Source organism: Anser cygnoides, chromosome 2 (genome assembly GCF_040182565.1).
Source record: "Anser cygnoides isolate HZ-2024a breed goose chromosome 2, Taihu_goose_T2T_genome, whole genome shotgun sequence".
Lineage (NCBI taxonomy): Eukaryota > Metazoa > Chordata > Aves > Anseriformes > Anatidae > Anser > Anser cygnoides.
In genome coordinates this window covers 85,353,309-85,381,302 of record NC_089874.1, presented here as the reverse complement: position 1 = coordinate 85,381,302, position 27,994 = coordinate 85,353,309, and the positions used below count along the sequence as shown (strand labels likewise).

The 27,994-nt window shown below is 34.9% G+C and overlaps 1 protein-coding gene across 7 annotated transcripts in view; it reads right to left on the bottom strand.

The window, feature by feature from the left end:
- Window positions 1–892: 892 nt before the first annotated feature.
- The window catches only part of DNAH5 (dynein axonemal heavy chain 5), a 145,882-nt gene continuing 118,780 nt past the window's right edge, over window positions 893–27,994 (bottom strand). For 4 of the 7 annotated variants that reach the window (XM_048050198.2, XM_048050199.2, XM_048050200.2 and 1 more), the window contains 16 exons: window positions 26,231–26,386; window positions 25,565–25,747; window positions 21,013–21,256; window positions 19,812–19,926; window positions 19,194–19,384; window positions 17,803–17,924; window positions 16,736–16,885; window positions 14,252–14,497; window positions 12,394–12,613; window positions 11,541–11,746; window positions 10,535–10,738; window positions 9,763–9,978; window positions 7,047–7,259; window positions 4,807–4,959; window positions 2,872–3,103; window positions 893–1,337 (listed from right to left, as the gene is read on the bottom strand). In XM_048050198.2, the coding sequence (XP_047906155.2) occupies window positions 1,186–1,337; window positions 2,872–3,103; window positions 4,807–4,959; window positions 7,047–7,259; window positions 9,763–9,978; window positions 10,535–10,738; window positions 11,541–11,746; window positions 12,394–12,613; window positions 14,252–14,497; window positions 16,736–16,885; window positions 17,803–17,924; window positions 19,194–19,384; window positions 19,812–19,926; window positions 21,013–21,256; window positions 25,565–25,747; window positions 26,231–26,386 (3,003 nt within the window). In that variant the 3' untranslated portion in view covers window positions 893–1,185. Of the gene's footprint in view, window positions 1,338–2,871; window positions 3,104–4,806; window positions 4,960–7,042; window positions 7,260–9,762; window positions 9,979–10,534; window positions 10,739–11,540; window positions 11,747–12,393; window positions 12,614–14,251; window positions 14,498–16,735; window positions 16,886–17,802; window positions 17,925–19,193; window positions 19,385–19,811; window positions 19,927–21,012; window positions 21,257–23,976; window positions 24,194–25,564; window positions 25,748–26,230; window positions 26,387–27,994 lie in introns of those variants that run through there. The other 3 variants (XR_007158880.2, XR_007158883.2, XR_007158882.2) reach the window with 3 other exon arrangements.

The window sequence follows — 27,994 nt, the reverse complement described above, 5'->3', positions numbered from 1 at the left end:
TTCTCTGGGCAACCTGTTCCAGTGCCTCACCACCCTCTGTATAAAGAATTTCCTCCTAACATCTATAACATCTAAACTAAATCTCCCTTCTTTTAGCTTAATAGAATCTTCTACAGTACTTTTTAGCTTGAATGACTAGTGGATCACTCTAAGGTACATGACCTATTGGACTCAAAAAGAAAAAAAAAAAAGACTTTTTGATGACTACAAAAGTGTAGTTGATTTGCAAAGCCAACAGTGTTCAACTAAGTAGAGGTATTAACGTTTCTCTCTGAAGATAGACTCCCACGTGAACTTAAGCTAGCTGAGATGCAAAAAGACTTCAGCACATAAGTAGAAAAGGTTAAAGAAAACGGACAATATATAAAATCACAACATTGTAAAAATATAGCAGGAACGAAGCTAAAGCTGCTGTCATACAACTAATAACCTTGATGAAGGTTGACTCACATCTGGTGTACCAGCACATGGGAAAAAAAAAAAAAAAGAAAAAAAAAGAAGAAGCAACTTCATTTTTATGGAACGATTTTCTTTCTCTCCATTACTTATTTACAGGTCATGAATCAGGTAATAAGGAATTCTGGCAGTTGTCAAATGCTTGCTTTCCTGTGTAACACAATGAAATTGTTTTCCAAGTGATGGAACAGGTACAACATTGTTCCAGGCTTACCTTCCTTATTTAGAGAGCAAGCCACCTAGAAACTATCAGCCAGAAGATAATCTTGGAACACCATCATGAAGTATATTAACTAATATGAATAATCAATTCATCTTAGCTTTCCATAGGTGAAAAAAAAAGAAAAAAAAAGAATAAAAAATAAAGATACGTATTTAGCTGCTTGAAGCCCTGACACAACCATAATTAACCACTGAAAAGTAACAATGTTCAAATCAATCTTTATTCAAAATAAAATAGACATTAGTGAGATAGGAACTCTAAATATTTATCATGAAAACCAAAATATCAAAGGTAGTGCTTGAATCTATTTACCAAACTTACTATTACTCTAAGATTTAGCCTTTATAAGCCTAATGTACAGGTTTATTGAGAAAAAAAATACTAAAATGGCCATAATGGCATCTATGACTTAGAAAATACATTTTTATAAAACAATCTATCATATAGCTAACTACATCAATGCTAATATTTCAAATCAGAAAAGAATTAGTAACCCTTTTTTAACATTATTTGACATCACACAGAAGTGCTACCCCACGCAGTACCCAGTGCTCTGGAGGCTGAAGGGTTCTAAGATCCATGGCAGCAATGTAATTCAGATCTGTTCGAACAGTCTTTTTGTAGACTGGACACGAATATAAGCGTGGATCCTTTGAAGCTGAGAAGACAGAAAAGACATTAAAAAAAAAAATGAAACTGGGGGTATGAAAACAGGGCCTTAAGGGACTGGGCACAAGGCAAACATAGAACTGAATCAAAGTTCAATAGCACACATTTCTCCATCACCACCAAAAAAAAATCATACTTGATTCTCACACTGTTCATCATTGTGCTATTGCCAGATGAAGGTAATAATGCAATCCTTGAAATTTCTGGAGGCTTAGGATTTAATGTCTGCCCCCAGGAACTGGATGTAGCAAGAAATGTAAATGGAAGCTCTAGCTTGATTAGCATAATTATTAGTTCAATCTGTCCATTGAAGAGTGGCTTAAAAATATATTATTAATATGTCAAAATAACAATATGTCCTACTCATGGAAAAACAGTGAAAAATACATTTTGAAATGTAGTTAGTCTTTCAGAATATAAATCAACTTTTTCACTGAAGAATCAGAAAAATAGTCTAGTCTTAATATTTCAGTGTTCATTATTTGGCATATTGGCTACTTTCACAGTCATTATGTCTCTTATAAAAGATTAGCTACAGAAAACCCTGGAAAAATATCACATAACCAGACTTTGCTTCTGGAGGTGGAACACTTTAAACGGAAACTTCCTGTTTTACATTCAACATTGGATATTCCTATCCTGTCACACATTCCTATTCAATGTCATGCCTCTGTTAACTCAAGCATAGCCCTGTCCAGGAAAAAAGGAGTGTATTTTTATGTATATACAGCACATATATAACATATATGTTACATGAATACCATAAATACCTTATATGTGTGATATACATGTTATATATATGTGTTGTATATATATGTATACATAAATTTATAGATATAAAAACTTGTATGTTACAGTGAATTTTGGTGTGGGGGTTTAGGTTTCAAAGCTTGTATATTGTTGTAAATTTTGATTCAACCATCTCATCAGTTTAGGAGTGGCATTCTGCAAAAATCCAGGTTTATGATATATAAACTTCTGTTATATAAGCTATCATATCAAATGTATACCTAGCACTTCAAAATACCAATGAGAAAATAGACTAAGTGCCACACACTACCCATATACTTTGTGAGAAAACTAAGCAACAGTATTTTCAGAGTTGTGTATTAAGAACATTACTAGCATCTATGTTAGTGTTAAAACATAGTATGTATTTGCACCAGAAATTATGACTTCTAATTGCAGCAAAAGACTGAATGAGAGCACGTTTGTCACAAGGCAGAGAACAGCTCTTCTGTAATTGGTTTTAAAAAGTTATTAACACCATTAAGAACAGAAGGTAGAGACCTATCTAAATATTAGGGGAAGAAGTGCCCATTATCAATTATCAAGGAAAGCCACTAGCACATTTTACATAGAAGACTGAGAAGCCTCTCCTCTTGAAAAAGATGCTGTATGTATACATGAATAAAGACAGGCTGATGAAATCCCTGAAGCTCAAGAGCCTTTCATGCAGCTGAAAAAAAAAAAGTTACACTGAAGTCTATCAAATTAATGTCCTTTACAATTCAGTTACGTACTGTTGTTCTCTGCATATATCCTTATAACCGGCATCATCTCGAAGAGCACCTTGGGTTTAGATTCAGTCAGTCTCATGTTTCTTCTGTCCCAGCTAGCTCCTTCCAAATACAGACCATACACATAGACACCTTCCAAAGGAGGGCTTGTGATATCATCTTTCATCCATTTAGTGACTTCATTGCACAGCACTACACTGTCCAGAGCCCATCCTTTGTTAGCCCTTGTTATTTCCTGCCCAAAACAGATGAAGATCTGGAAGTTACATTTTTACATATGCAGAGAACCATATTTTTACAAGCATTTATTAGAAACATATTTGTATGGTCACAATTTACCCTCTCAAATTTAACTTTTTATACTATACATGTCTACAGCATTAGCCTTCTCTCTAAGCCAGCAATGGGATGGTACTACTAGGCTTCCAGTACTTATCTGCTGTATTTGATTTTCAATCTTTTTACTATGTACAGTATCTTACAACTATACAGTAACACAACCAATGAATGCCAATAAAAGTTGGCTCTTGTGAACATGAAAATTTCACAGCTTTCATGAAATAAGAAACCACTGTGATGAGTAAAACAGTTCCAGTGAAAAAAAGCAAAATGCATGTTTTGCCGCACGTTTTCTGGGATTAGCTACCTTTTCTTGTAACTATGGTATTCATTAACTGTGTTCTTAATAGTGAGAGGGAGCTCACTCAGCTCTAAAACTACTTAAAGTGACTGTCAAAAAAAAAAAAAAAAGACAACACTTGGAGATGGATGTGTTCAAGAGTCAACACATTTTAAATTTAGTCAGTTAATTACTGCACTGGTCAACACTTGCTCAACTATCTTGCCCAATCCCTTATTATTTCTTACTATTAAGTTATGTCACACCTAAGTTTTATCCCAGTTTATTAAATTTTTTCAAGATCTTTGTTTGAAGTAACTGGAATTCATTTTGAAGTTAATGTTTACCCCATACTGCATTTATTCAGCTGCTTTAAAAGAGCAGAAGAGTTAAAGTTCAATTATCATTCTAGCTCTTCATCTTTCTCATTTCTATTTACTTCATGGTAGAGCTCAAGAGCAGAGCCCAGACAGACACTTTGTTGTTCACCTGTGACCTTTAGGTTGTTATGTACCTCTCGTTCTCTACTAGGGAACCAGAAAAGTTCAGAAGATCGATCCTACTAATAAATCCTTTCCACAGGTTTGGGTGCAAGATAAAATCCCAACTTAGGACTGTTTATTCAAAAAAAAGTATTTTGCTACATAATTCCAAGGTTATATGGCTGTGCTATTAGTAGATCACCCACTGAAACTTCAGTTACATATCCAAAGATTACACTACCCAGATTTGAGAGAGAGAGACGAGGTATTTCCTTTTCTGTAAGCCTTCGTTCTGTCTCCTCCAAAAGTTAGCTTTTGTCTGAGCTCCCACTGCATTCCTACCTGAGTATTCTTTCCCAATATGACAGAATTATCATCTCCAATCTATGTCCCAGTATGCTGACCAGCATAGGTATTTATTGTCTCCTTTTAAAGGAAAAAGTACCTCTGGGCAAGAACTGAACACAGAACAACAGGAAGGGAAAAAAAAAAAGAAAAAAAAAAAAGAAGTTCATGGGTGTAACACCTCTTTTCAGGAATGTCTGAATAGTAACATGAGACATTACTTCTCCACTCTACCTTAATAATCTTGTAAGGTAGCCCTCATAGGCCTAGGATCGAAGTAGTGAAAAAAAAATAACATACTAGTGCTTGATAATGAAAAAGTACATGTGGTGGAAGACCACTTCACTCAGTAAGTCATAATCAGTTATGCAGTCATATATCTTCACTGTTGATAAGACGGAGCCATGTGCATAACTCAACATCCATCACACCAATATACGTTTCAAAAGTATATCTAAGAATAGGCAGACTGAGACTCTGAATACTATTTACCTGTCTCATCGCAGTTAAAAATCCTTGAGGATTAAAAAACCCTGTCATCCAGAAGCAGTTTGGTCGTCTTTCAAATATCCAACTGTAAAATTGGTGGTTTCTTTCTAGAAGTTCAGTAAACCAGAAACCAAGCGTACTCGAAGCCCAAGATGCCTAAAAATAATAAACTGTGTGTTCATTTTTTAATCTTGTTCAACAGTTTTAAAACATCACATTCATGTCAATTAAAAGTAATTCCTCAGAAGGTAGTAAACAAGGTAATATTAGTAAAGCAAGTTTAAAGCTCATTTTGTATACATTAGCTTTTAGCCTGACAGTTGCCTCACACTGAAACCTGAAGCAAATTCTTGTTCTGTTCAAATTCATTGCTACCATTCCATTCAGATATGCTTAATGTTCCCTCTGGTAATTGTCTATTTTATGATGTTTTCACAGAATTAGATAGCTGTTTGAACTAGGAAGAAATATTGTCTACATGTCTTTCTAAAGTCAGGGTCATTGCTTCAAGATAATAGGATTTCTGCCAAAACTATTCATCTTTTTCTGAAAAAAAAAAAAAAAAACAAAAAAAATGTTAAGGAAAATTGAACTTATACTATGGAATGATTTATGATGATTTTTTTTCTTTGAATAGTCGTATCATACTTGTTCTGTGAAGCATCCATTATGGTCTATTTTGTACCATGAAAATACTTTGTTAATAAAAACAAAACAAAACAAACCTCTCTATATTTATTTTCATCAGCTGCCATCAACAGCTCTCATTCTCCCTGAAAACAATTTCTATTTCTGATTTGTAAGTGAAAGAGTGGAATAATTGGATTACTTTCTTTAAATCAAAGAGAGTTGTCAGATTTCAACCCATGGATTCAGTACAAATGTAATAAAATGAAATCTTTTAAATTAAAAAAGTTAATTGCCTTCAAAAGAATTAGCTGGGTGACTGGTTTATGTTTTTAAATATAATCAAGTATCCCATTAAAATACATAAGAGAAAGAGTTCTTCGGTTACCCCAATAGCTGAATAATTCAAAGGAAGAGCAATTCTATCTGAAGTTGGGGGGGTACCTACATTACACTGAGCACATCTATGTGCTTTTAACATCTCTATTAGAGCTGTCCAGTGAGTAGGAATGTCTCAATATACTAAAAGAAATTAAAAAAAAAAATCCTAAGCAGCTTAATAGCTTAATAAAACCCAATGCCATATCTATCCATTAGACAGTTTCCCACTCTTTCCTCTGAGACACATATTTTATTTTACTCTGTATAGTTATTACTGAAATATTTAATTTTATCCCTATTTGGAAATAACATCACCAGGAAAGCTAGCCTAGCACAATGCTAGAATATGAAAATATTTAGACTTTGATGAGACTGTTGTAGTTATCATCACATTGCTATCAACCATACCATGACCCAAAAAAAAATGATGTAATCAATACTTTGCAAGTCTTCAGAAGTGCCATGAAGATGGTTAAGGGATGGGAGCATCTATCATATGCATACTGGCTGAGAGAGCTGGGATTGGTTAACATGCAGAAGGGAAGGCTCAGGGCAGATATTATCAATGCTTATACCATGCGTGGGGAGAAATGAAGATGATGGATCCAGACCCTTCATAGTGAAAGGACAAGAGGCACAAGATGAAACATGGGAAATTCTATTTAAACTTAAGAAATCACTTCTTTTTATTTTTTTTCTTCTTTACAGTGAGGATGGTTGAATACCAGAACACAGGTTTCCTAGAGAGGTTTTAGGCTTTAGTCTTGGAAAGTCCTGTGACACCCGCTTTAGTTGACCTCACTTTAAGTGGGGTTGGACTAGACTATCTCCAGAGGTCCCTTCCATCTTCTACTATTCTGTGATTCTGTGACTACAAATCCTAGTTTCAAAGAATAGCAACAGAGTGATCCACTAGTGTGGGTGCTGTTTTTGAAAATCTATCATTGCATTTAAAGTTATTTTCTTCTTTCTAGCCTTCTAACCTGCCAATATACATAGTCTATTAAAATGGGAAATATCTGCATCTGCCACACTCATTTCTGTTTTTATAAATGAAAGACGACTTGTTTTGACTGTTCTTATTTTAGCCCAAATTAGCCCAGCAGTCGCACTGTGTCATGGTTAACATGGACACTTATATTTAAAAAAGTATTTACTGTCTGGCTAGAAGCTTAACTCTACAAAAATTAAATAAACACTTATTTTTTCTAACAAAACAAGGGATGCACACCTACTTTTGTCCAGCTAGCAGGAATTCTTCCATTATACATGCAGTCTAAAGCATCCCTCAGATTTTCGCTCATAACAATTGTTCCATCAATGGCAAGTTTTAGGTCAGTCAGAGTGCTTCTCACTAATGAAATAACTCTCTGTATTTGTTCAATCTCCTGTCGTAAAAATATGTTCATAGGCTGAAAAGGTCCCATGTTCTTTAGTTTCTCTTTTACCTGTAAGTAGAAAACCAAAGACCCTTCAACAGAAATAAAAGCTGGATTTATGTCAAGATTAGGCACCAATACAATTTTTACGATACACTACTTTAACTAAGGAAGTTAAGTGGTCAGTTTGGCATAATCCTCAAGTTCTCTGCAACAGAAACATAGGATTTTGTTCCAAGTGAATTCTACAATGCTGAGACTGGCTGTATTTTTAGCCTAAATCATGATTTAGTATATATATAATTCTACGAGCTAAAGTCATTTAAAAAGCCATTTAAAAGTGTAAAGTTAACAATCTAACAACAACTGTAGGGACATAACTAGAAATTCTGTAATCTATATGGCCATATTTATGCCAAAGATTAAAAACTTATAAATCATATCTTATATCAGTATATCATACATACTGAATTCTATATATAGTATCAACCCTCTTAGAAATACACGTAACATTTCCAAGTTTATCAGGATTTTGCTACACATTTACTCTAAAACAACAACCAAAAAGAGGACTTTAAATAATTTTCAACAAGTGAAAAATATTAGTGCTACTCATTCACTTTTATTGATACAAACTAAATTTGAATTTGTCATTTCCCCTCTAATTTAAGACAGATCAGGATCAAATCTGATCCTCCCAAATAGATCTCTTGCAACCTTTGATAGAGATAAATGTACCTATACAACAACAGTATGCAATATATGCCTTTATTAATCCACATATTTATTCCTGAAGATGCTAGGTAAAAGTTGAAGAGAGATGGACTAACAATGACCAGGAGATTTAGCCCATCACTAAAGCAATACCCTTCTGAGAAGCTGAACAAATTGCAATTCTTTGCAGATCTCAGACTTCTGGTTCAGCACCTATGGTCTTTTGGAAAGCCATAAAACAGGCTTCTAGGACGACTCTAGGTAAGAAATTTCAGCAAGTAGAAAGCTTTGGAAGACTGCTGGATAGTTGTTATTCAAAATTCAGATACATAACTATCTGTTCAGATAAACAACATTATCATAATTATGCCATTTTTGGGGAAAGAAGACTATGAAACTCAAAATGGGCTTCAGAAAACACAAAGCAACAGACATAAGATGGGTACCTGAAAAGAGTCTATACTCAAAAGTTATTACTGTGGAAAAACAGAAAGAAGGCTGTCAGACTGTACAAATTTCCTTGCTCCTTTCTCACAGCTCAGCATCCTATCAGGACAATTTAGGGGTTCATAAGCTACTTAGCCCTCTATTAGGTCTTCATGCTAACTTCCATTAAAGAGTAATTCAAACACCAGATGACTAAGGATAGGAAGACAGATCTTCCTCAAGGAGGAGATAGCAGGATCTAATTAATAAAACATCTTACTGCCTAAATGAGCAGGTGGAAAGTTTGGGAATCTGTTAAGGCTAGCCCTTGCACAACACACGAGCATGATTTTTTTTCTGATGATATATTGCGATGATTCATATTTCATATTCAGATTCATTTCATTTCATTTTCATATTCTATTTCATAACAAAAGTATTGCAAATACTTTACTAGTGTCATAACTAAACCTTCTTGCTTTCATGCTTTTGCAGATAAACAAACACAAAAGTTCAGCATCCTCTGATATGGGAAATATTGAAAACATAGCTATTTTACAAGCACTTTCCTGTCATTTTTTTGATGTTCGTAACCAGCCTTATCTGGTAAGAAATATGTCAGTATCCTAAAATTCTGGGGGACTAAAGTACAACTTAGACCCAGAAAAAACACTTTTTCAAATACTCAGCTAAATTTAGTCTTGAGGATGGGCACAGAGTGCAGCCAATTTGTGTGCCCATGTATTTTGTCATCAGTAAATGTTTCTAACTTTCTAAGAAATCTCTCATCTCTAGAAACATCCCATCTTCCACATAAAAAGAAATTAGTATTTCAGAAAAGAAATGACTGTGAGGCATCAAGTGGCCATTACAAACAACATTACATGGACTACTATGTGTTAATATCAGTCTTGAGATAGCAACACTAGGTTTCAGACAATGAAAGCTATCACTTGTCAAGCTTTTCAGCATTCATTTCACTGAAGAAAATCATTCCCTACCACTGGAAATTAAAACAACCTAAAAATTTGTTCAGGTTGTAAGCTGAATCCCATGGTAATACGCATATTAAAGCAGTAATACATTTAGAAGTATAAATACATTTGTAACACTACCTCAGTTTTCTACTACAATGTCAACAAGCTTGTCTGAAAAACTGATGACCTTCCCTGCCCTCCGTAGTGCAAATGAAAACTTAAGCATTAAGTAGTTTAATATTTTGAAAAAGCTCTTATATAAGCCCTTCAGGATATACTTAGTGACTTCATTATAGATGTTAAGAGTCTGGTCAGGCCACTTTATGTTTTTAAAGTATTTTCTGTATAAATTAATTCAGATACGCTTTAAAAAAATAATAATACCTTTTTTTTTTTTTTAAATCCACACAAAGCAAGAAATAGCAAATGTCTTTGACAGAATTACAATAACTCACTTCAAATGGTACATAATCATCAGGAAGCTTTTCCAGCATATCATCAGCCAGTCTGGCTACAACTGCCTCCCTGGTTTCACCTCCTCCACCCGAGCTGTCTTTAGGCTGAATACAGAGGATAATATCCAATACGTCTTTGGAAAGCTTACTTTGGTAAGTGATATCAGCATTGGGGTGCAAACCAAACACCTCTGGTGTGTCATAAGCTGGAAGACTCTACATAGTGAAACATAAAAAGAGCACAATTTGAGATAGATTTATATGCTAATTATTTTTAAAAATAACAAACAAAAAATCTTACATGGTTAAGTAAGAAGCTGGATCTCTTCACACAGTCTTACTGCAAATAACTTTCTGCGAATTATTTGTCATGTCACGGCACAAGTCACACCAAAGTTAACAATAAATGTAGTTTTTACCTTCATACACTATTTCAATAGTCAGCTTGTTCTTCCATATCTCTACAGTCTTTGTTTCTGTGAGGTTGTACCCAATAGCTGGACTCCATTCTGTACACTCTAATAACTGTATCTCTTCAGCTACATCCCTCAAGTAAATCACATGAAAAAGAAAAGGGTACTGACGTGATAATAATGATAACTAGTACTGTCACTAAAAAATACACAGACTGTTAAAAAGCAATAAAGAATCTGTGAAGAAGAGACAAAATACATACTCAGAAGAAAAGACAAAATTCAGGAACAAAGAAACTTGTGAGAAACTTAAGTGAATTGTGTTTTTTTCCTCTGTTGAGAAGCTTTCATCTACCAACCTGTATGTACTGAAGATATTGATCCACCATAGTACATCTGGGTATGCTGTATCCTTTGTAGAAGCAGAATTCTTGACTGAATGTATTTTCACTAAACCAAACCTTTACAAAGGTGTTCATCAGCCTTTTGTCATAGTCATCTGTCACACGGCCACCATACTGAATCTCACCTATCATGTAACAAACAGTACTCCAGGAGATACCCTGAAACCAAACAGAAAAAAAGTGACTTCAGCTAATCCTCTTCTCACTTATATATATCTTCCTTAGTAAGAACATCTGATACACAAAGTCCTGTATCCCTGTCCCTCTTGAAAGCAAGTTACTTTCTTACCACTGTTGTGTTAATATAACACTGTATTCGCAAAACAACTTCAAGGATTTCTCAAAATATAAGTCATTGACAACTAAGTGAAGAGGCTTATTCCGGCATCTGAGCAAGAGTGATACAGCTACATTCCAATCACACTTTCAACTTCACTTCAAATGTTAATTGCAAAGTGATCTGCCACATATCTCTCTCTGTACAACAACTGTCCAAATGAAAGTGAGGAATGTAAGAAATCCTACACAGTCAGTAAAGGCAACTGTCCATGTCTTTATGCAGCCAAGATAGCTTGGAGCATACTGATTTAAACAAAAGAGTATTTAAAAAAAACAGTGGTCCATTTTTAACTATCTGACATAATTAGCTTTGAAATGAAGGTCTATACTTCTAAGGTTTATACTTCAGAAGTTTTAGGGTGAGAAGGCCTGGAGCATTGGTTTTGGTTTTGTTTTGTTTTAACATATGGGTTAATACAGAAATTCTGCATGTACAAGATTAAAAGTGTAATTTAAACATGCTGGTCTACAGACATGTATACTTGGAATACTGAATGTTTGTGGAAAATAAATAATAATTGAAAATCATATTTGTGTTTCAAGTATTGGGAACTATGTATATATATTCTGCTACTGGAAAGTTTTATAAATGTAATCCACCTTCCCCAGAAATGTTAATTACCTTCTTGGCATCCACGCCATCTAAATGGTTTTGAATGAATTGCACAGTGGCATTGAAATCGGCTTGGTTAAACTCATAGGGTATATTCCAACCCAGAGATCCAAACTTCCGTCTTTCTTGAATAGTGGAGTGTAGAAAAGCTACAGCATACAACATTGGTTTCCATTGTACCATGTCACTGACATCTAGTAAATCCTGGCTGACACCTATTGATTATAAGTGGGCTTTATAAGAAACACAGTAGCAGTATTTTCAAAAGTACTTCAAATCAGTACTAAAACATCAGTCCTAGAGACATTTATCTGACTACCTACCTCTGCCTAGAGGCAATTACTGTCCTACAAAATGTTCTGTGCTGGAGACAGTTCATAGCAGTAGCCCAAATTAAGAGAGTAAACTTCAGAAAATGAAGAAACAACTTGCTAATAGTTCACTTCGCATTGGGTTGCTTTTTTTCTAAAGACTCTTTGACTACAGACCTTTATTGAATGCAGTGTAAAGGACATTTAATAGCCAACAAAGATTAATATGTTGCTTTTCTGTCAAATGCATGAGGAGTTTAACAATTTAAATATTTAGAACTGAGCTAGTAGAAGACAATATTTGAGAAAAGAAAAAGCATTTCCAGGTTCTGCTGTCTAATTAGTTCTGGAATCAGAACTTCAGCAGATCTCTTCCTTCTAACTTTCACAACTTCTAGCTCAAACAAAGAATTAAGATGTGTCCTTGCATTGTCATGATCAGTTCCTCATAGTTGCTTCCACCCATTACCAGTGGCTACTGAGCAACTACACAATAACTACAAAGACTCCAAAAACAAACAAAATTTAATTTTGAATTATCATCACTCTACCACTATATGTTCTCTTTAGTCCAGCTCTGAGCCCTTGTGGTGGTTCATTGGTAAACTTAATACACATTTGAAGAAGCGTGATGGGGAACTGTTTGTGAATTTCAGTTGTCATCCACAGTCGAAAGCCTTCATGGACTGTCTCTGTCTCTATTACGGTGTCCATCAACTCATCCAAAAAGTCAAGTCCAAGGTGGCAGTTTTGCAGAAGTGCCCAACCTCCCTAGTTTAAAACAACAGAATATAATGTTATCGATAGTGTTTGCATACTGCAAGCACTAAAATCAATCTTTGTTTATGATGTAGGTAAAGAACACAACCAATGTACCTAAACTATAGCAAAAGCTAGTATAAACAGGGTTAAGTGCTTATGAGAATTGTTAAAAGGAAGAAATCCTCCACAGTTTTGCACCACAAGCCCATCAAATCAAAACCAAGGCCTTAACCACTTGTTTTCATGTACACTTCATGTACAAATGGAGACCAGTATCCAAAGCAATGGTAGATACGCAACTAACAAAGTACTTTTTCTCCAAGAGAAGTCTCATGTGAGCTAAGCTGTGGGAAGCTCATTCTGGAGTTGTTATCTTGTGTGGTTTTATCATTTAAACGAGAGGTTCCTATTTGTCCAATCTGGTCTTCTCACGTAGTCCCTACTATTTCAGTACATTCAAAAAATATCTGGGAATGACTATAGCACTGAGAAGTATCAGAAATCTTGACTTTCTAGATGAACCCATGATTTCATTGATCATGAGTAAAGAAACTTGGAGGTATAAAGTAACTCAGAAGCTCCATAGACAGAACAAACTGCTCTTTACCAGCTTGCTAAACCTGGTTCCTCAAAAGGGTCATAGGTTTCGGAAAAACAAATATACATATATTATCTTAATAAATTGGTATCAAATAACTGATATCAAAACATTCCCATATGAATTACTGTACCTCATATAGATGTCTCACATACCCATTCATTAAGAGGGTATGTTAGACAGTGAGGGAAAGTAACTACATTTCTTTTAACTAAACAAAAGGAGCTCTTTATCTTTTGAACATTTCCTCCCATCTGATCTGCTAATTAGTTTTTAATGCGAAGTTGTCAAATGCGAATTGGAGGCAAAAGTCAGAGGAAAACTGGTTATACAGACTGGGAAGGAGCATGTATCTCAGGAGCACAAGAAACTTAATCTGTTCATGTTAGCTGTACTATCATCTAATGGGCAAACTTGTTAGCATTTGTTAGCATTTGTTTCTGACATAGGTGATTTTATTCTTTAATTCGACCATTTTTCACTTGTAAAAAAGCCTGTCCTATCAGATTGCCCATCCCTGTTCAAAATGTAGGTTACAGCAATACAAGCTATTTTGCTATACAGCCTTGCTTTTCCCAAGGTTATGTAATTATCAATTACACTTGAATATATTATATTTATATACTTTATTATATTACACTTCCAATTATACTTGGAATTCATCTTCATTTAACAAAACATGTTTGTATTGCTAAAACTACAAGAAACTGAAAAAAAATGTTGAGATGTTTGCTGAAGAACTTTTAAAATTCATGCAATACAAATATTTGAGCAATTCAGATATGTTTATCAGTCAACAACCTACAGCAAAAACTCTATTTCCTCTGAAAAAGAGTCATGTCTGCACAACGTCAAAAAGTTTATTATATTCAATTTAATAAATGTGAAAAGACAGTTCTATTGCTTAGGACATGTATTTATGCAAATAAAGATAGGTTCTTCCATCAGCATTAACTACCCAACAATTCATATTTCATAATCATCACTATTTCATAACAGAGTTTCAATTTATAAATGTTCAAAAAAATAAAATAAAATGTGTCTCTTACATGAGCCATTGTCTGATGTAGAAGTTTACGAGCATGGACTTCTTGCCCCTGGCCCATGGAAACATAACGTGTCTCCATCTTCAGCCTTTTTCCCAAAGCAATGATTAAGTCTGTAGGATCAGAACCCATGGAAAGAAAGCATATGAGAGGAGTACGTGGATCTGACTCTTCCCATGTCTTCTCCAAGTCCAAGATGACTCCTTCTGCATATTTCTCCCCCATAGTGTCAACGATGTATTTTCTTGCCTGTATTAAAAAAAAAAAAAGTAAATCTTACCATACCATACTGTATAATTACTTAATATCATTTTCTGCCCAGTGTAAATACAGCCAATATGTAAGCTGAAGAGCAAAGGCTGCTAAAATTTATATTAGCCTTTGCCTATATAAAATTTATAAAATATTAAATGTTACGTTATATAAATTTAATGGCCGAAATAAAAACATACAACAAATTTATTTTTATATGTTAACATACTACACTGCCTTTGAAGGTGTTACTGCTTACAGCTTTACAAGATCAGTCAAAACTTATAATTATTCTAGTACATATGGCTGCATGCATTGTTGCAAATATTATATATATTACATATAACACCTACATATATTATAGGATAATAAAAACAATAATCCTGCTAAATAGAAAGGTTTTAATGATTTGAAAATATTATCTTAGGGGGAAAAAAGAAGGAAAGGATATATGTTTCAAAGTCATTAGGTCTTTACCACCTTTATGCTTAAACCAATAATGAGTCAATATTAATAGTGATGAAAAAAAAAACTGTCACTAAATAGAAGACCCAGAGGAGCAGATGAAGACCATCTCTGTTATGCTGTGGAGTACAGCTCCCCCAAGCAACAACAATGCATTTTTCATTATGTCTTAACCTTGCACCTTGAAAGAAAACCAACACAAGGGAGTGGGCCTCATGTAGGCAGTGCCTGCACCTGAAATAAGGGGGGTGAAGGGGGTAGAAGACCACCATGAACCCAGAGAACTACCCCAGACTCATTTCTCTATCATTCCCCAATATGAAACATGCATACCCAGGAAAGGGTGGTGGCAGAACTCCTGAACCTGCACAGAAGCAAGGACTAAGCTTTAAAAACCCCGACTCTAAAGCATCTGGGTGTGCACCCACCATCTGAGAACCTCAAGAGGACAAGTCAATGCAGGACCCATGGGTGGTGATGTATCTCTCTATCTCTCTCTCCCTATATTTCTGTTTGTTTATTTGGAATGCATATGCTTTTGCCAAGCCTCTAATAATTTCTCAGCAAATTATCAGTAGAAGTTTAACCTTGCTAAAACCCTGAAAGACTCATGTGGTCTTGCCCTCCGACCCAGAGATTCAAACAGATCTCCTCCCCAGCTGAGCAGGATGAGACATATGCCTTATTTATATACTGCAAAAATTATTAGATTATTGTTCCTTATTACTAAGAAATTTAAAAGGATCTTTCAAACAGCCTGAGATAATCTTTTGTATATTCTTAACCAATAGATTGCTTCTCTCATAGAGTAATCTCCCAATTGATACCTTTGGGATACTTCTCAGAAAAAGATATTCAGCATTTAGCATTTGATTAACTATCAGTTATCATAAAACATCATAAGATTAAAGGTTATCTTGCCCCCATTAACAAAACTGAGGATCTAATTTTGCTTGATCAGTTTCATATACATTTCACACATCTGAGATATTCATTACATAGTACCATTTAACCTTTTACTGACTGCAGTTATGCCAATAAATGTCGAGACCTTCTCTGAATCCAGTCACAATGTCTAAAGTTTTTCATCCATAACATGAAAACCACACTATTAGTGATGTATTCTGACTTCAGTAAATTGCCAGATATCATACTGAAATTGCATAAATTTATTCTTTTGCACTGGAGAAACACAAAGACTAAAAATAGGCTCCTACAATTTCATGTTTTCTTAAAAATAAGTCTTATCATTTTATTAAGATTTAATGTCATACTCCTCTCTTTCTAAATAGATGGTTTGATATTAAAAATTTTGAACAGACATGATTATAGGTTTTTCTAAGGTTGGTCTTAAAATTATTCCATTGAAGAAATGGTTCCACAATTAAATTCTTTTCATGTTTTGTTTTTCCTCAACCAACCAAGTAATGAAAAGACTTTACTGCAGTCTAATATGAGGATTAATATGATTGCAAGAACAGTCAAAAATACCATCTGAACTAATAAGGCAGAACTGGATAAACACATAAGTTTCCAGACGAAATCCCATCTTCATAATAATATCTGTGACTAATACTCATTCAATATATTGGAATCATTTTGCTAACACACGTAAAATATGATAGACTATCTGAGAAGAACTTCAGAAAATTCACTGAAAAGGTCCATAAGAAAAATGCTTTTATCATTAAATTAAAATGTACTAAACTGCAATCCTTTGATTATTATCCTATCAACACCTGGATAAACTATGTGATGACATAAATGTACCTGAGCTATGGTCCTGTCAGGGCACCAAGATCTGATAAGAAGAAGATGTCTGAAGCAGTCCAGGGATTGATCATAGCCACTAGGAACTGGTTCTTCTTCGGGATTCTCATTATCAAACCAGACTTTCCATTCTTTCTCTGCTCTGGAAATCTGCAGTTATACCATTAAAGGAGTAAATCTTAATAAACAGACAAGTCACATTTCAACTGCAACAAGCTCAGAAAATATTAATGAGTGTCAGAGACACTTAATCCATTCACAAGCATTTGTTTATCAGTGTTACTACACAGGTTAGCAAGGGTATTAAGAAAAGAGATAATAAGCCTTCAGATTTTAAGCACAAAATTGTACAATGCAACAATGCCCTCAAGTACTCCTATTCAGAAAAGATGGACTACTACTAATTATTCTCCATTACTAATATAATAGCATAGCAAGGTCAGAACACACATAGCTAGGCTGTTAGCTTTTGGAACACTATGTACATATCTGCTCCTCACAGTACAGATGGTACTCTTCACATATACCAAATGCAATTTATTTACTCCATTTTACCATACACTTAAGTGTTCATTAAGGTTATTCATACAAGTGTTGAATTTACTGAGCACTCATTTCCTCATTCTTACTGCATATAATCAGTGAAATACTGGAACAAACATGATAAAACATGAGTAAGAAAGCACAACAGGGATGCAAGAAAGTCTAACAACCTTAAGGGGATAATAAGTTGTATCCCAGTATGAAAGCAATATAATTGTAGTGTGTGAAAGTTTCTACTTTCTTCTCATTTTACTGTGTTGTTTTCGTTGGTGGTGGTTGTTTTGTTGTTGTTGTTGTTGTTGTTGCTGCTGTTTGTTTTGTTTTGTTTTGTTGTTTTTTGTTTTTAAGTCTTTTTATACAGATTGCTAAGCAGTCAGGGCCAAAACTGACTATTTCGGGGCTACCATTTCCATTCTGTTCATAAATAAACCAGTTTCTCGCTCCATGTCTTGATCTTGATCCTTGTCATTATCAAATATTCACCCTCAAAGAAAAGAGATTCCTTTTAAAAAGCTGTTGCTTACTTGGTCAAGAATATCTGAAAATTGGCTAAGTTTACTGAGCTCCACCAAGTTCAGCCAAGTCATATCCAGGATCCATTTCGCTGGCTTGGGAGGACAAGCTTTAAGGTCCAGAGAAGCACCACCTGAAAGAAAATGGGAATTAGCTATAATCAGAATTCTCAGAGACACACACACAACCCCAAAAGAAAAAAAAAAAAAAAAAGAAAATGTAAGCTAGATACCACATGACCAGAAAGTCTTCCCAGTCTGGAGAAACACATTATCATATAGGATGGTCATAAAGAAATTTCTGAGTAGGTAACATGCAAAATTTATTTTCAAATCTTATTTTTCATCCCACTTTAAAGCATAACATTTTAAAATTCATATCATCTTCCCTCCACAAGCTAAGCCTATATTTAATGTAAAAGAATAAGCTTGAGTTTATGAAGAAAAAAGTTATGAAGCCGAATTTCATTTTTTTCTTCAAATTTTTGTTGTTGTAGATAATGTAATAATCTATTCAGTATGTGCATTTGCCTTCCTTGGAATTCCACTTAAACTAAAAGAAAGCAAAAACAAAATAAAAATAAAACACAAGCTACAAGAATCAAGATTTTTAACCACCTGTAAGTTAAGACATCTTTGATGAAGTACAGTTTGCAGTTTGGTTTATTTACATTAAATTTGTTCATGTACCTTCACCTTAATCTTTGTTCTTTTTTGAGGATTTACGTAACTGTTTCTTTGTGCAATATGCCTGAAAATAAATGCTTCTTGAGAAATGCACATTTTAGAAATGATTTTCTGAAGATTCAGCTTGGAAAAATTAACAGTTATAATCCATAAGTAAATGTTGCCTAGAAAATTAAGCATATTTTGGAGGATCTTGGACCACCAATATAAAGCAACTCCAAGCTATTCAGTGCAGATACAGAGTTCGCGTGCAGAGAAGATTAATGCCATAAGCTTGTCATGTTCGGCTAAAAGTCTGATATTCTTCTAAACTGTTAGCATCGTTTTCTTTTCCTTTCCACTCTCTTGTCTGCCTTCAATTACCAAATAAAATAAAGGCTGTAAAAGTGTAAAAAATGTTTATAGTCAAACCACATACATGGTGGTATTTGAACAGTAGACATAAATATCAACTGAAAGGATATTTAGCAATTTTCCTTTTAAATTGCCACAATTCTCGAAGCTGAACTTATTAAAATTCAATGTACTCCTATAAATTAGAACTACCATATGATGTTGTCTGTCACCAGAACAGAATAATAAGCATGCATTCTTTCACTTGACTGACTTCTCATGTTCAAAAGGAAGCAATAGCTTGGCTAGGAGACACAACCACAGCTCACAAATTTTTTGCAATAATGTATGTGCTCTATTTAAAACCATTCTGTAGTTCAAACCTTTTATAAGGGTCAGAAATTCTTCATGCTTCACTCTGTTTCTTTGTATATCAATCTTCAAAGTAAGTAATAACGTGAAAAGAAATTTGTGCTCCTCATAAAGTCCTCGGGCTGCATATTTGAACACTTCATATGTCATATGTTCAATAATATTAGTAATCCTCTTGCTAGTTATGGGGCTCTTGGTAGACCTGTTGGAAGAAAGGTAGGTAGTTGAATGTCAATTTGGATAGACCTTATTAACGAGAATGCTATGTAAAAGACAAAAAGCCAGAGCTCAGAATTCTGAAATATCAGAGAGCAAGCTAGCAACAACTTTCAGACTGAAAGAGAAAAAAAAAAAATCCTTTTCTATTCCACATAGCTGAAAATCAACACAGTATAATGCTTTTTAATTATCTAGTACCCAATTTTTAAGGATTGTAAGTACAATTGAAGGTTCATTGCCTTGGTTACTAACAGACAAAGGCCTACGGGTTTTTAAACTGACAATTCCTGTCAAGATTGTAACTGGCAACACTCTTCTTTCTGGTATTAGATTACAACAAATCTTTACTGTACTACAACCACCTCCAGGATTGGATATGTATAAATGATACTTCTGCTTAGCCAAATTACCTGGATAGGGAGTGGTCAAAAAGCCCCAAAAACTGCCGAAGTGAAGTCTGATACATCACATTGACCATGCTCATCTCAGTAATAAGGAAGTATAAGATGCTACCTCGAGTTGCAACTGAAGGACATAAAACAAGACTGTGTTCAAAGCAGAAATGTAAAGCAGAAAACTTTAAATCTTTACAGCAAACACATTGAGTTTTAGAATATATACTAATCAAAGGTCTTTGAGTTGCTCTATTCTTTACTGGCCAAAAAATAATTAAAATGTTAATTTAATCTTCATTTATGCATTAGCAAAAAAAAGAATAAATAAATCTTTTTGCAATTCTGAGTATATTTGGAAAGGAACTAGATGGTATATTGAAATATTCAGTTCATTAGTAGACCATGTAAGAAGTATGACAGTTTGAAGTAGTTCGAGTATCCAAACAAATTTCTCTTACCGACTTTTACAAGAGTCGTATAAAAGCCAAATAGATTGTATTTATTTAACTCACCCAGCACTGATTTAACTTACTTTTAGCAGCCATCCAATTTTAAATACAAACATTTTATAAAATCTGCAGTGCTTTCTGCTACATTAACTGTACCATTTCCTAAAATGCAGGTATAACACAATTCCAGAGAGCACCTTCTTTCACTTTTTTCATATGGTTTCACTTGTCAGTTAAAAGCCAAAAGACAGATGAAACATGTTGACTATAACTTAAGGATCTGTGACAGGATAAGTAAAACATTCCCCAAAACAGATTCAAAGCATTTACCATTATACTGCTCCCTAAAATAGAGCCATTTTGAACCCAATCGTACAGTTACCTAAATACCCTAAAGACTAGTCTCATTGAGAGCCCATAAAAACTGTCAACATTTTAACAGCTGAGAAGTAGCAACCAAACCTTCTCAAGCTTCTTTCTCCAGTAGACTATATAGACACTTACCCTCCTGCATGGAGCAGTGGGAAGTCTGGGGAGAAAATAGATCATTCCATTTTAGAGATTTCACATGAAATACAACATTGATTATTTTGTCCACCACAGCTCAACATGCCATTTCCTAGATACATTTTACTTACAGGAAAACACAGATGCTTCCAACCCACTACAGCCCTCCTGATTTCATCCTATCATTTCTCTTACTCTAGATATTGTTCTTTTAACTGTATTCTCCAGTCATGTGCCTTTCATCACTATCTCACACTCACCAGGTCTGTATTCTTCACGGGCTGAGTTGATCTGTACCTCTGTTTCAGCAGAAGTTTGCAGTTTCTGTGTTACCTCCTCAGCAGTCTTTTTAGTCTTACTCAGTACAATTATTAAACTCTCATCATCTGCCAGAGAACCCTTAGTGCTTGTAAGTCGGAACAAAAGGTTATCTTCCAGCTCTTTCATCGTCCTTTTGTTTAAAGTCACATCTTCCATAAGATCTGTTCTTTCTTTCTCTAATTCCTGTTGAGATACATGGTAATATTTGGAAAACAGAAGAGCAATCAAAAACAAGATATAACAAGGTATTTAGTTTTAAAAGTACTTATCCTACTGAAACAGCGTAGGTCAAGAGTAACGGCACTAATTTGCAGAAAGAATTCCAGTGGTATTTCTGACAGTAGGTCTATTGTCAGGTTTCCAAACCTGCTATGTAAGTACATGTTAACAAATTGTTTCAGCAAATACTATAGAGAATGCTGATATCATGTCCTAATAGAACTAGAAGTCCAAAAAATTAATTGCTTTTCTTCTCTGTTTCAGACAAAGACAGGGGCAAACACCTTTCCAATGACAGGTTTAGCTTTAACTTAACTAATGCTTTCTTCATTTATGCCCTGTTTTCCAATCACCATATTGAAAACATATTCTGTTTAACAACAAGCATCCTTAGTCAACTAATCAAGCATCAAAGCTTTCAAGAAGCAGTTCTAAAATATTCCTCCATCGGACAGGGCTATCACCAAAATGTTTCATTGCTTAAGAAAAGAAAGCATGTAGAACTCAAATTAAGTTCTTTAGCTACAGGTATTTAGTTGATTATTTTTAGTAATACAAGCTATGTGGTTTATATAATTACTTTGTTTCCCAGAAGTCATGTATAAAAGATAGATATATGCTGATTAACAGCTTTACATAAAAATGAAAAGAATTGCTGCTTAAAATACTCAGAAAAATAAGTTGTTCAGAGATACAATGTCTTTCCGTTTATTCTTCTACTTCTCCTAAATTCAAAAAAAATTTAAAACATTACAAATCCCTCAGAAAGAAAAATACTGTACTGAAACTATATATGTTTCTATATATATGAAACTATACATGTTTCTATATATATGAAACTATATATGAAACTATATATATTTCAATACAGTGAGCAAAAAGGATGAAAAAAGTGAAAGGAAGGGTTAACAGTCTTTCAGAAGATAGGGATAATATGAATCTTTTCCTGGTTATCAATAATAAGTGAGATGGATGATAGATATATTAGCTATGTCTACACAAGTACTCCTGCACCATTTACAAAGGTCTGGTGGATAGTTTTAAGAATGTGTTTCCAAAGCTGAAAATTGTGTTCACTCCACCTTTTCCAAGTCCACGTCAGCACTGTATTTAGGCTGCTACTTCTTCCAAAGAAATGGACAACACTGGGAAATACATGCTTTCTCATAAAGTGATAGAGGCATCATGAACCTAAGACCTTAGCAACATTTACAGAAAGTTTTTACTCCACCATTTCAGTTATACAGACTTGTCACACATTTTTTTTTCACATTCTAAACTTGTGGTCTTCTTACTCCTACATTCTGCTTAACACTCGTAACTATTTCAAGACTTGTTCTTGGAAAGAAAGTACTTTAACCTTAAAAATGATTTTTAAAAAATCATCTTCATCTCATTATCAGATTTAAATCCTTTTCTTCTTACTGTACAAAAGGCATAATAAATCATCATCACCAGTTAGAAGAGATTTATTGGGACTGTTGTCAAAGTGTAATGTAAATATCATATTGCATAGAAGATATGAGAACAAATTCAAAAGATTCTGACAAGCGCTGATCAAATAAAATATAAGAAAATTAACTCCATTTTAATCAACTGATGCCTACTGGAACTAAAGAAAAAAATGGGTAGCTATTACAAAGCAAGAAAAGCATTATTTAGGTTTGATGAAGTAGAAACAAATTTTTAAAGTATAGCATTAAAAGAATGCTAGCATCCAATTAAATAATAATTATATAATAATAATAATATATGGAATATGGAATATAGATATTCCATACAATATGATGTCGCACTCAGCGATAAAACATGGGAAAGGAGGGGAGGGGGTTCTTGTTATGAAGGTGTCTGTCCTCCCAAACAACCGCTACACGTACTGAGGCCCTGCTTCCCAGGATGTGGCTGAACATTACTTGTTGATGAGAAGTAGAGATTTTTTTTTTCTCTTTCTCTGTGCTTCTGCGTGGCCTTTGCTTGTTTTCTTCCCTCTTTCCCTCTTCCTTTTCCTTTAATTAAATTATCCTTAACTTCCTTAACTCAATCCACGAGCCTTTTTTTTTTTTTTTTTCTTTTTCCTTCCTTTCCAGCATACTTTCTTCTCCCCATCTTCTGAGGAAGAAGGGAAGTGAGAGAGCAGTTCTGGTGAAGTTCAGCTGCCCAGCAAAGTAAAACCACCACAAAGGGACCTCCAGAAATTATCTACTCCAACCCCCTGCTCAAAGAATGTCTAAATAGGTCAGTTTCTCAGGGCCATAACTTTTTCCAGGTACTGAAGTGAGGCTGGCCAGCCTGTAGTTATCAGGATCTTCCCTTTTGCCTTTCTTGCAGACAGGTTCCAGTCATTAAGAATTTCCCTTTACTATCACAACCTTTCAAAGATGACAGAGAACAGACTACCATGGCATTAGCCAGATCTGTCAGCACCATCAGAAACATCGCATCTGGTCCCACAGGCTTGTGTATATCTAATTAGCTTAAGCGATCCTTAAATCTTTCTTCTATAGTGGGTACTGCTCAACTCCCACAGACTCTTCTAATAGATTCAGGGTTCTAGGAAGCCTGAGGGCAATTCTTACCTGTCAAGTTCCTCATCATTTTCCATATCCCTTGGAACTTGGTTCCCTGCCCCAGAGAGCAATGGCACCAAATTTCCTTAGCGTTCCTTTTGCTGTCAAAATACTTACAAAGACCTTTCTTCTTGGCCTTCACCTCTCTCATTGGTTTCAGCTACCACTGAGCTTTGGCTTTCTTAACTCCATTCCTACTTGTACAGGCAATATCTGTTTATACCTTCTAAGTAGCCTGTCCCTGCTTCCACCTTCAGTGTACCTCCTTTTTGCATCTGAACTTAGTCAAGAGTCCCATGTTCAACTGTACTGCCTTCATGTTTGCTTATCTGGGCTGGAGAAGAACAAGCAGAATTTAACAAGGAATTATTCAACATTCAGGTTGTTAAATGAAGCACCGTGAAAACAACATGGAGAAAACAAACATGCCAACACAACTTGAGTCCTAGCACAACAGTCTAGCACAACAGTCCTGACAGTACAGGCAGTGACCCCTAACTGCTCTGCAAGAACATAGATATTTTCCCTTCAGAGATGTCAGTTAGTAGAGCTGACCACTAGAATGGGCTCTCTGATCCATTTTCAATGATTATTTTTATTGGTAGAAGAACATGAAAAAGCACATGCCTTCTGATAATGTATTTGCCTGCATAATCAAAAGGAAATTGTGATGAAGGAATTTGATGATAAAACAACTGTCATCCTGAGGAATATATTGAGTTGCAGGGACAAGAAGTAAAGTTTAACATGAGGCTTTGTGAATGTACACATCATGGTATGTTTCAGACAGACAGTGATCATTCCATTACGTGAGTTGACAAGCTGTCACTGGTTGAAGTTAAGCTGATAGCGCAATGAAGCTGTCTGATAGAATATAAGTCTTCATAGAATGAGTATGGTTTCCCTCATGAGTTCCATGGACTGATCAGAGAAATGCAACTACTTAACATTAACAAGATTACTTCAGCCATTACACTGGAAAGTCTTACATGGAAGGGGAAGAAAAAAATAAAATAAAATAGCTCAATAGCTGCCACAATAAGGGAACAAACACATTCCTCTCCAGTGAAGGTAAACTGGAATTGTTGCCAAATTTTAGCAAATACAGTCATAGATGCATAGTATCACAGATTCATAGTTTGGTTTTTAACCTCAACAGTGGTCCACCTTATATTTAAGGAATATAGTATCCAATAGTTCTAAAGATCCAGAACTGCTGGTGGCATGCTTACTGGCATTGTCATCCTGAACTTGGACTTGCTTAATTAATGAATCTGCAGTGTCAGATTAGTTAGGCAGACCATTTCCCCTTGCAACAAGGAAGTAACTAAGTCCTTTGCACCAGGTTACATTGCCACGAGTTCCACAGTGTCTAGGCAGAAGAATATCAGTTTCTATTCCAGACCATTTTCCTTTTCACAGACAATGTTCATGACGTTATACCTCAGTGAGGCAGGAAAAATAGAGTATGGTATGGTTGCAAGAGAAAAGACAGACAGAAACTTCTGGTTGACTGAGTCATTTTTCTTCTGTTCCAGCTTTTAAAACATCTTAAACAGGTTATAGTAAGAACAGTCACAACAGAGAGACAGAAAATTACTCTGCAATATGGGAAGTAAGAGTAATAAATTGAAATGAAAGTGAAATCATCTACAGGTAAATATAAGACACATAGTCAGGAGAAAAACATAATTATTTCTTTTACCTGTTTCTCTGTGAGAATGACTCTTCCTAGGAGCTGATTTTCAAGACCTTTCATGGTCACGGTAAAGTCAATGATGGAGGTTCGAGCATTAATTTCAGGAGAGTAACCTGGATTTGGCAGTTTTGTGGTAATGTAAAGCCTGAAGCCATTCATCACATCTACTTCTTTATCACCAACCTTCACCTTAAGAAAAGTAAGAAAAAGACATCAAGTGACAGTGCACACTCTTGGAGGTACTACATGTAGAAACAAAGTTTACATCTTTCTGTTCAAAAGCATAAACATCCAGCTTAAAATTACATGTCTGATGCAAAGAACTTGTTGAAAATATCCATAGAATAGTTTAACTGATGTGTTCACAGATTCTTTCAATTCCAGTTACTTTTCATCATTGCATCCCTTAAATGAAGAACATTACACCAGGCAAACAGAGATCTTGGTACCTTCTTCACTTAGAATTGTCATAAACAAAGGGATAAGAAACACTATAGGTTAAATATATTAACTATTTGTGAGTTTAAATTTAAAACCTTTTTTATTTTGTATTAGCATTGATCAAATTTAAAACATTTTAACCTTTTGGAGGCATATATTTAATAAAAGATTTTCTGTTGAGGACAGGTAGGAGGCAGTTTCCGCTTGTTTGTTCATTTGCTTTGATTTTACCTTATTGGTGGAACCTGTTTTAATGAAATTTCTTTCCAAAATATTATCTAGTGCTGGGTCAAGCTCTTCTCCAACATCTTCTATCAAAAGAGGTCTTCCCAGAGAAAGGCTGTCTTCTAAGTGATTTCTGAAATACTTGTGATTCAAAGAAGTGATCTAAAAATACAATCATGGACCTATATGTTATGTTTCGCCCAGTAACCAAACGTAATGCTTGTCTTATATTCAAAGATTAATTCATTTTATTCAGATAAATTACCGACAAGAACAATGGTCCTATAGCTAAATTATGGCAAAGATTGTGACTACAAGAGATAAGCATCAGTGTACTGTATTCTCAGATGTCACTGAATGCAAACTGCTAGTTTTCGACTACAAGAGTAGGAGTAAGACAACACTGAGCACGAAAAGTTTTGATAACTTATGAGTGCAACTAGACAACAAATTCACAGGAACCTTTTATCAACGTCAGTTTTATCCTGGATAACTTACCCAAGTCAAATCACAGCAAGGCAAATCCCAAGATTAGGGCTTTTTCCTCAAAAATTAGTGTTTTATATATTGAATAAGCCATTAAATAGTCTTTGCTTTACGAAGTTATTCTTAGCACAATTGTGATTAACTTTTCAACACATACACAAAGCACATTCAACTTAGTTTGTTTATAACTCTAAAATTAAAGTCTAATCATCATCTTTTTTCTTTTTTCTTTTTTTTTTTTTTAAATATGACTAGGGTTCCACGCTGACAGAGGAATCAATATGAAGGACATGTATTTCCTATTAATAGTCTAAGAGCCAATTTATTATTGTCCTTCAAACTCCTCTACCCTTTTTAGGGTGTCCTGGTTCCAGTCAGGACAGAGTTAATTTTTCTCCTAGCAGCTAGTAGGGTGCTATGTTTTGGATTAGGATGAGAAGAGCGCTGATAACATGCTGATGTTTTAATTGTTGCAGAGCAGTGCTTACACCAAGCCAAAGACTTTTCAGCTTCTCGCTCTGTCCTGCCAGCGAGCAGGCTAGGGGTGCAGCAGGAGCTGGGAGGGGACAGACCCAGGACAGCTGACCCAAACTGGCCAAAGGGGTATTCCATACCATCTGACGTCATGCTAAACAATATATAGGGGTGGCTGGCCGGGGTGGGGGGGCTGGCTGCTCGGGGATAGGCTGGGCATCGGTCAACAGGTGGTGAGCAATTGCATTGTGCATCACTTGTTTCATACACATTATTATTATTAATACTATTATCATTATCACTATTATTATTATTGTTATTATTATTTTCCTGTCTTAATAAACTGTCTTTATCTCAACTCACAGGCTTCACTTTCCCGTTTCTCTCCCCCATCCCAGAGAGGGAGGGGGGAGGGTGAGCAAACGGCTGTGTGGTGTTTAGCTGCCAGCCGGGTTAAACCACAACATAGGGATACCTTAAAAAATATGTTTTGTTGGTGGAATTATTATTGCAGCAAACAAAGACTTTCTTCCTTGTACTTTCCTGTTTGAATTGATTTGGTGTATCTTGCCTCAAACAATATGTTGGAGCAATTCTGTATTCACTACACATTTGCAGAATATTTAGCAACTGACATCCATACTAAGACAACACAAATTATTAATAATTTCTGATTATGAGAAAATAACAATATCGTGCCATGCATCCTTTTTTAAACATGTATATGAACTTTTACTAATCATTTGTTTTTTCTAATGTTTATAGTATTCTGCAAATATGTTTCAGCCTGTATCAGACATTACACATTCA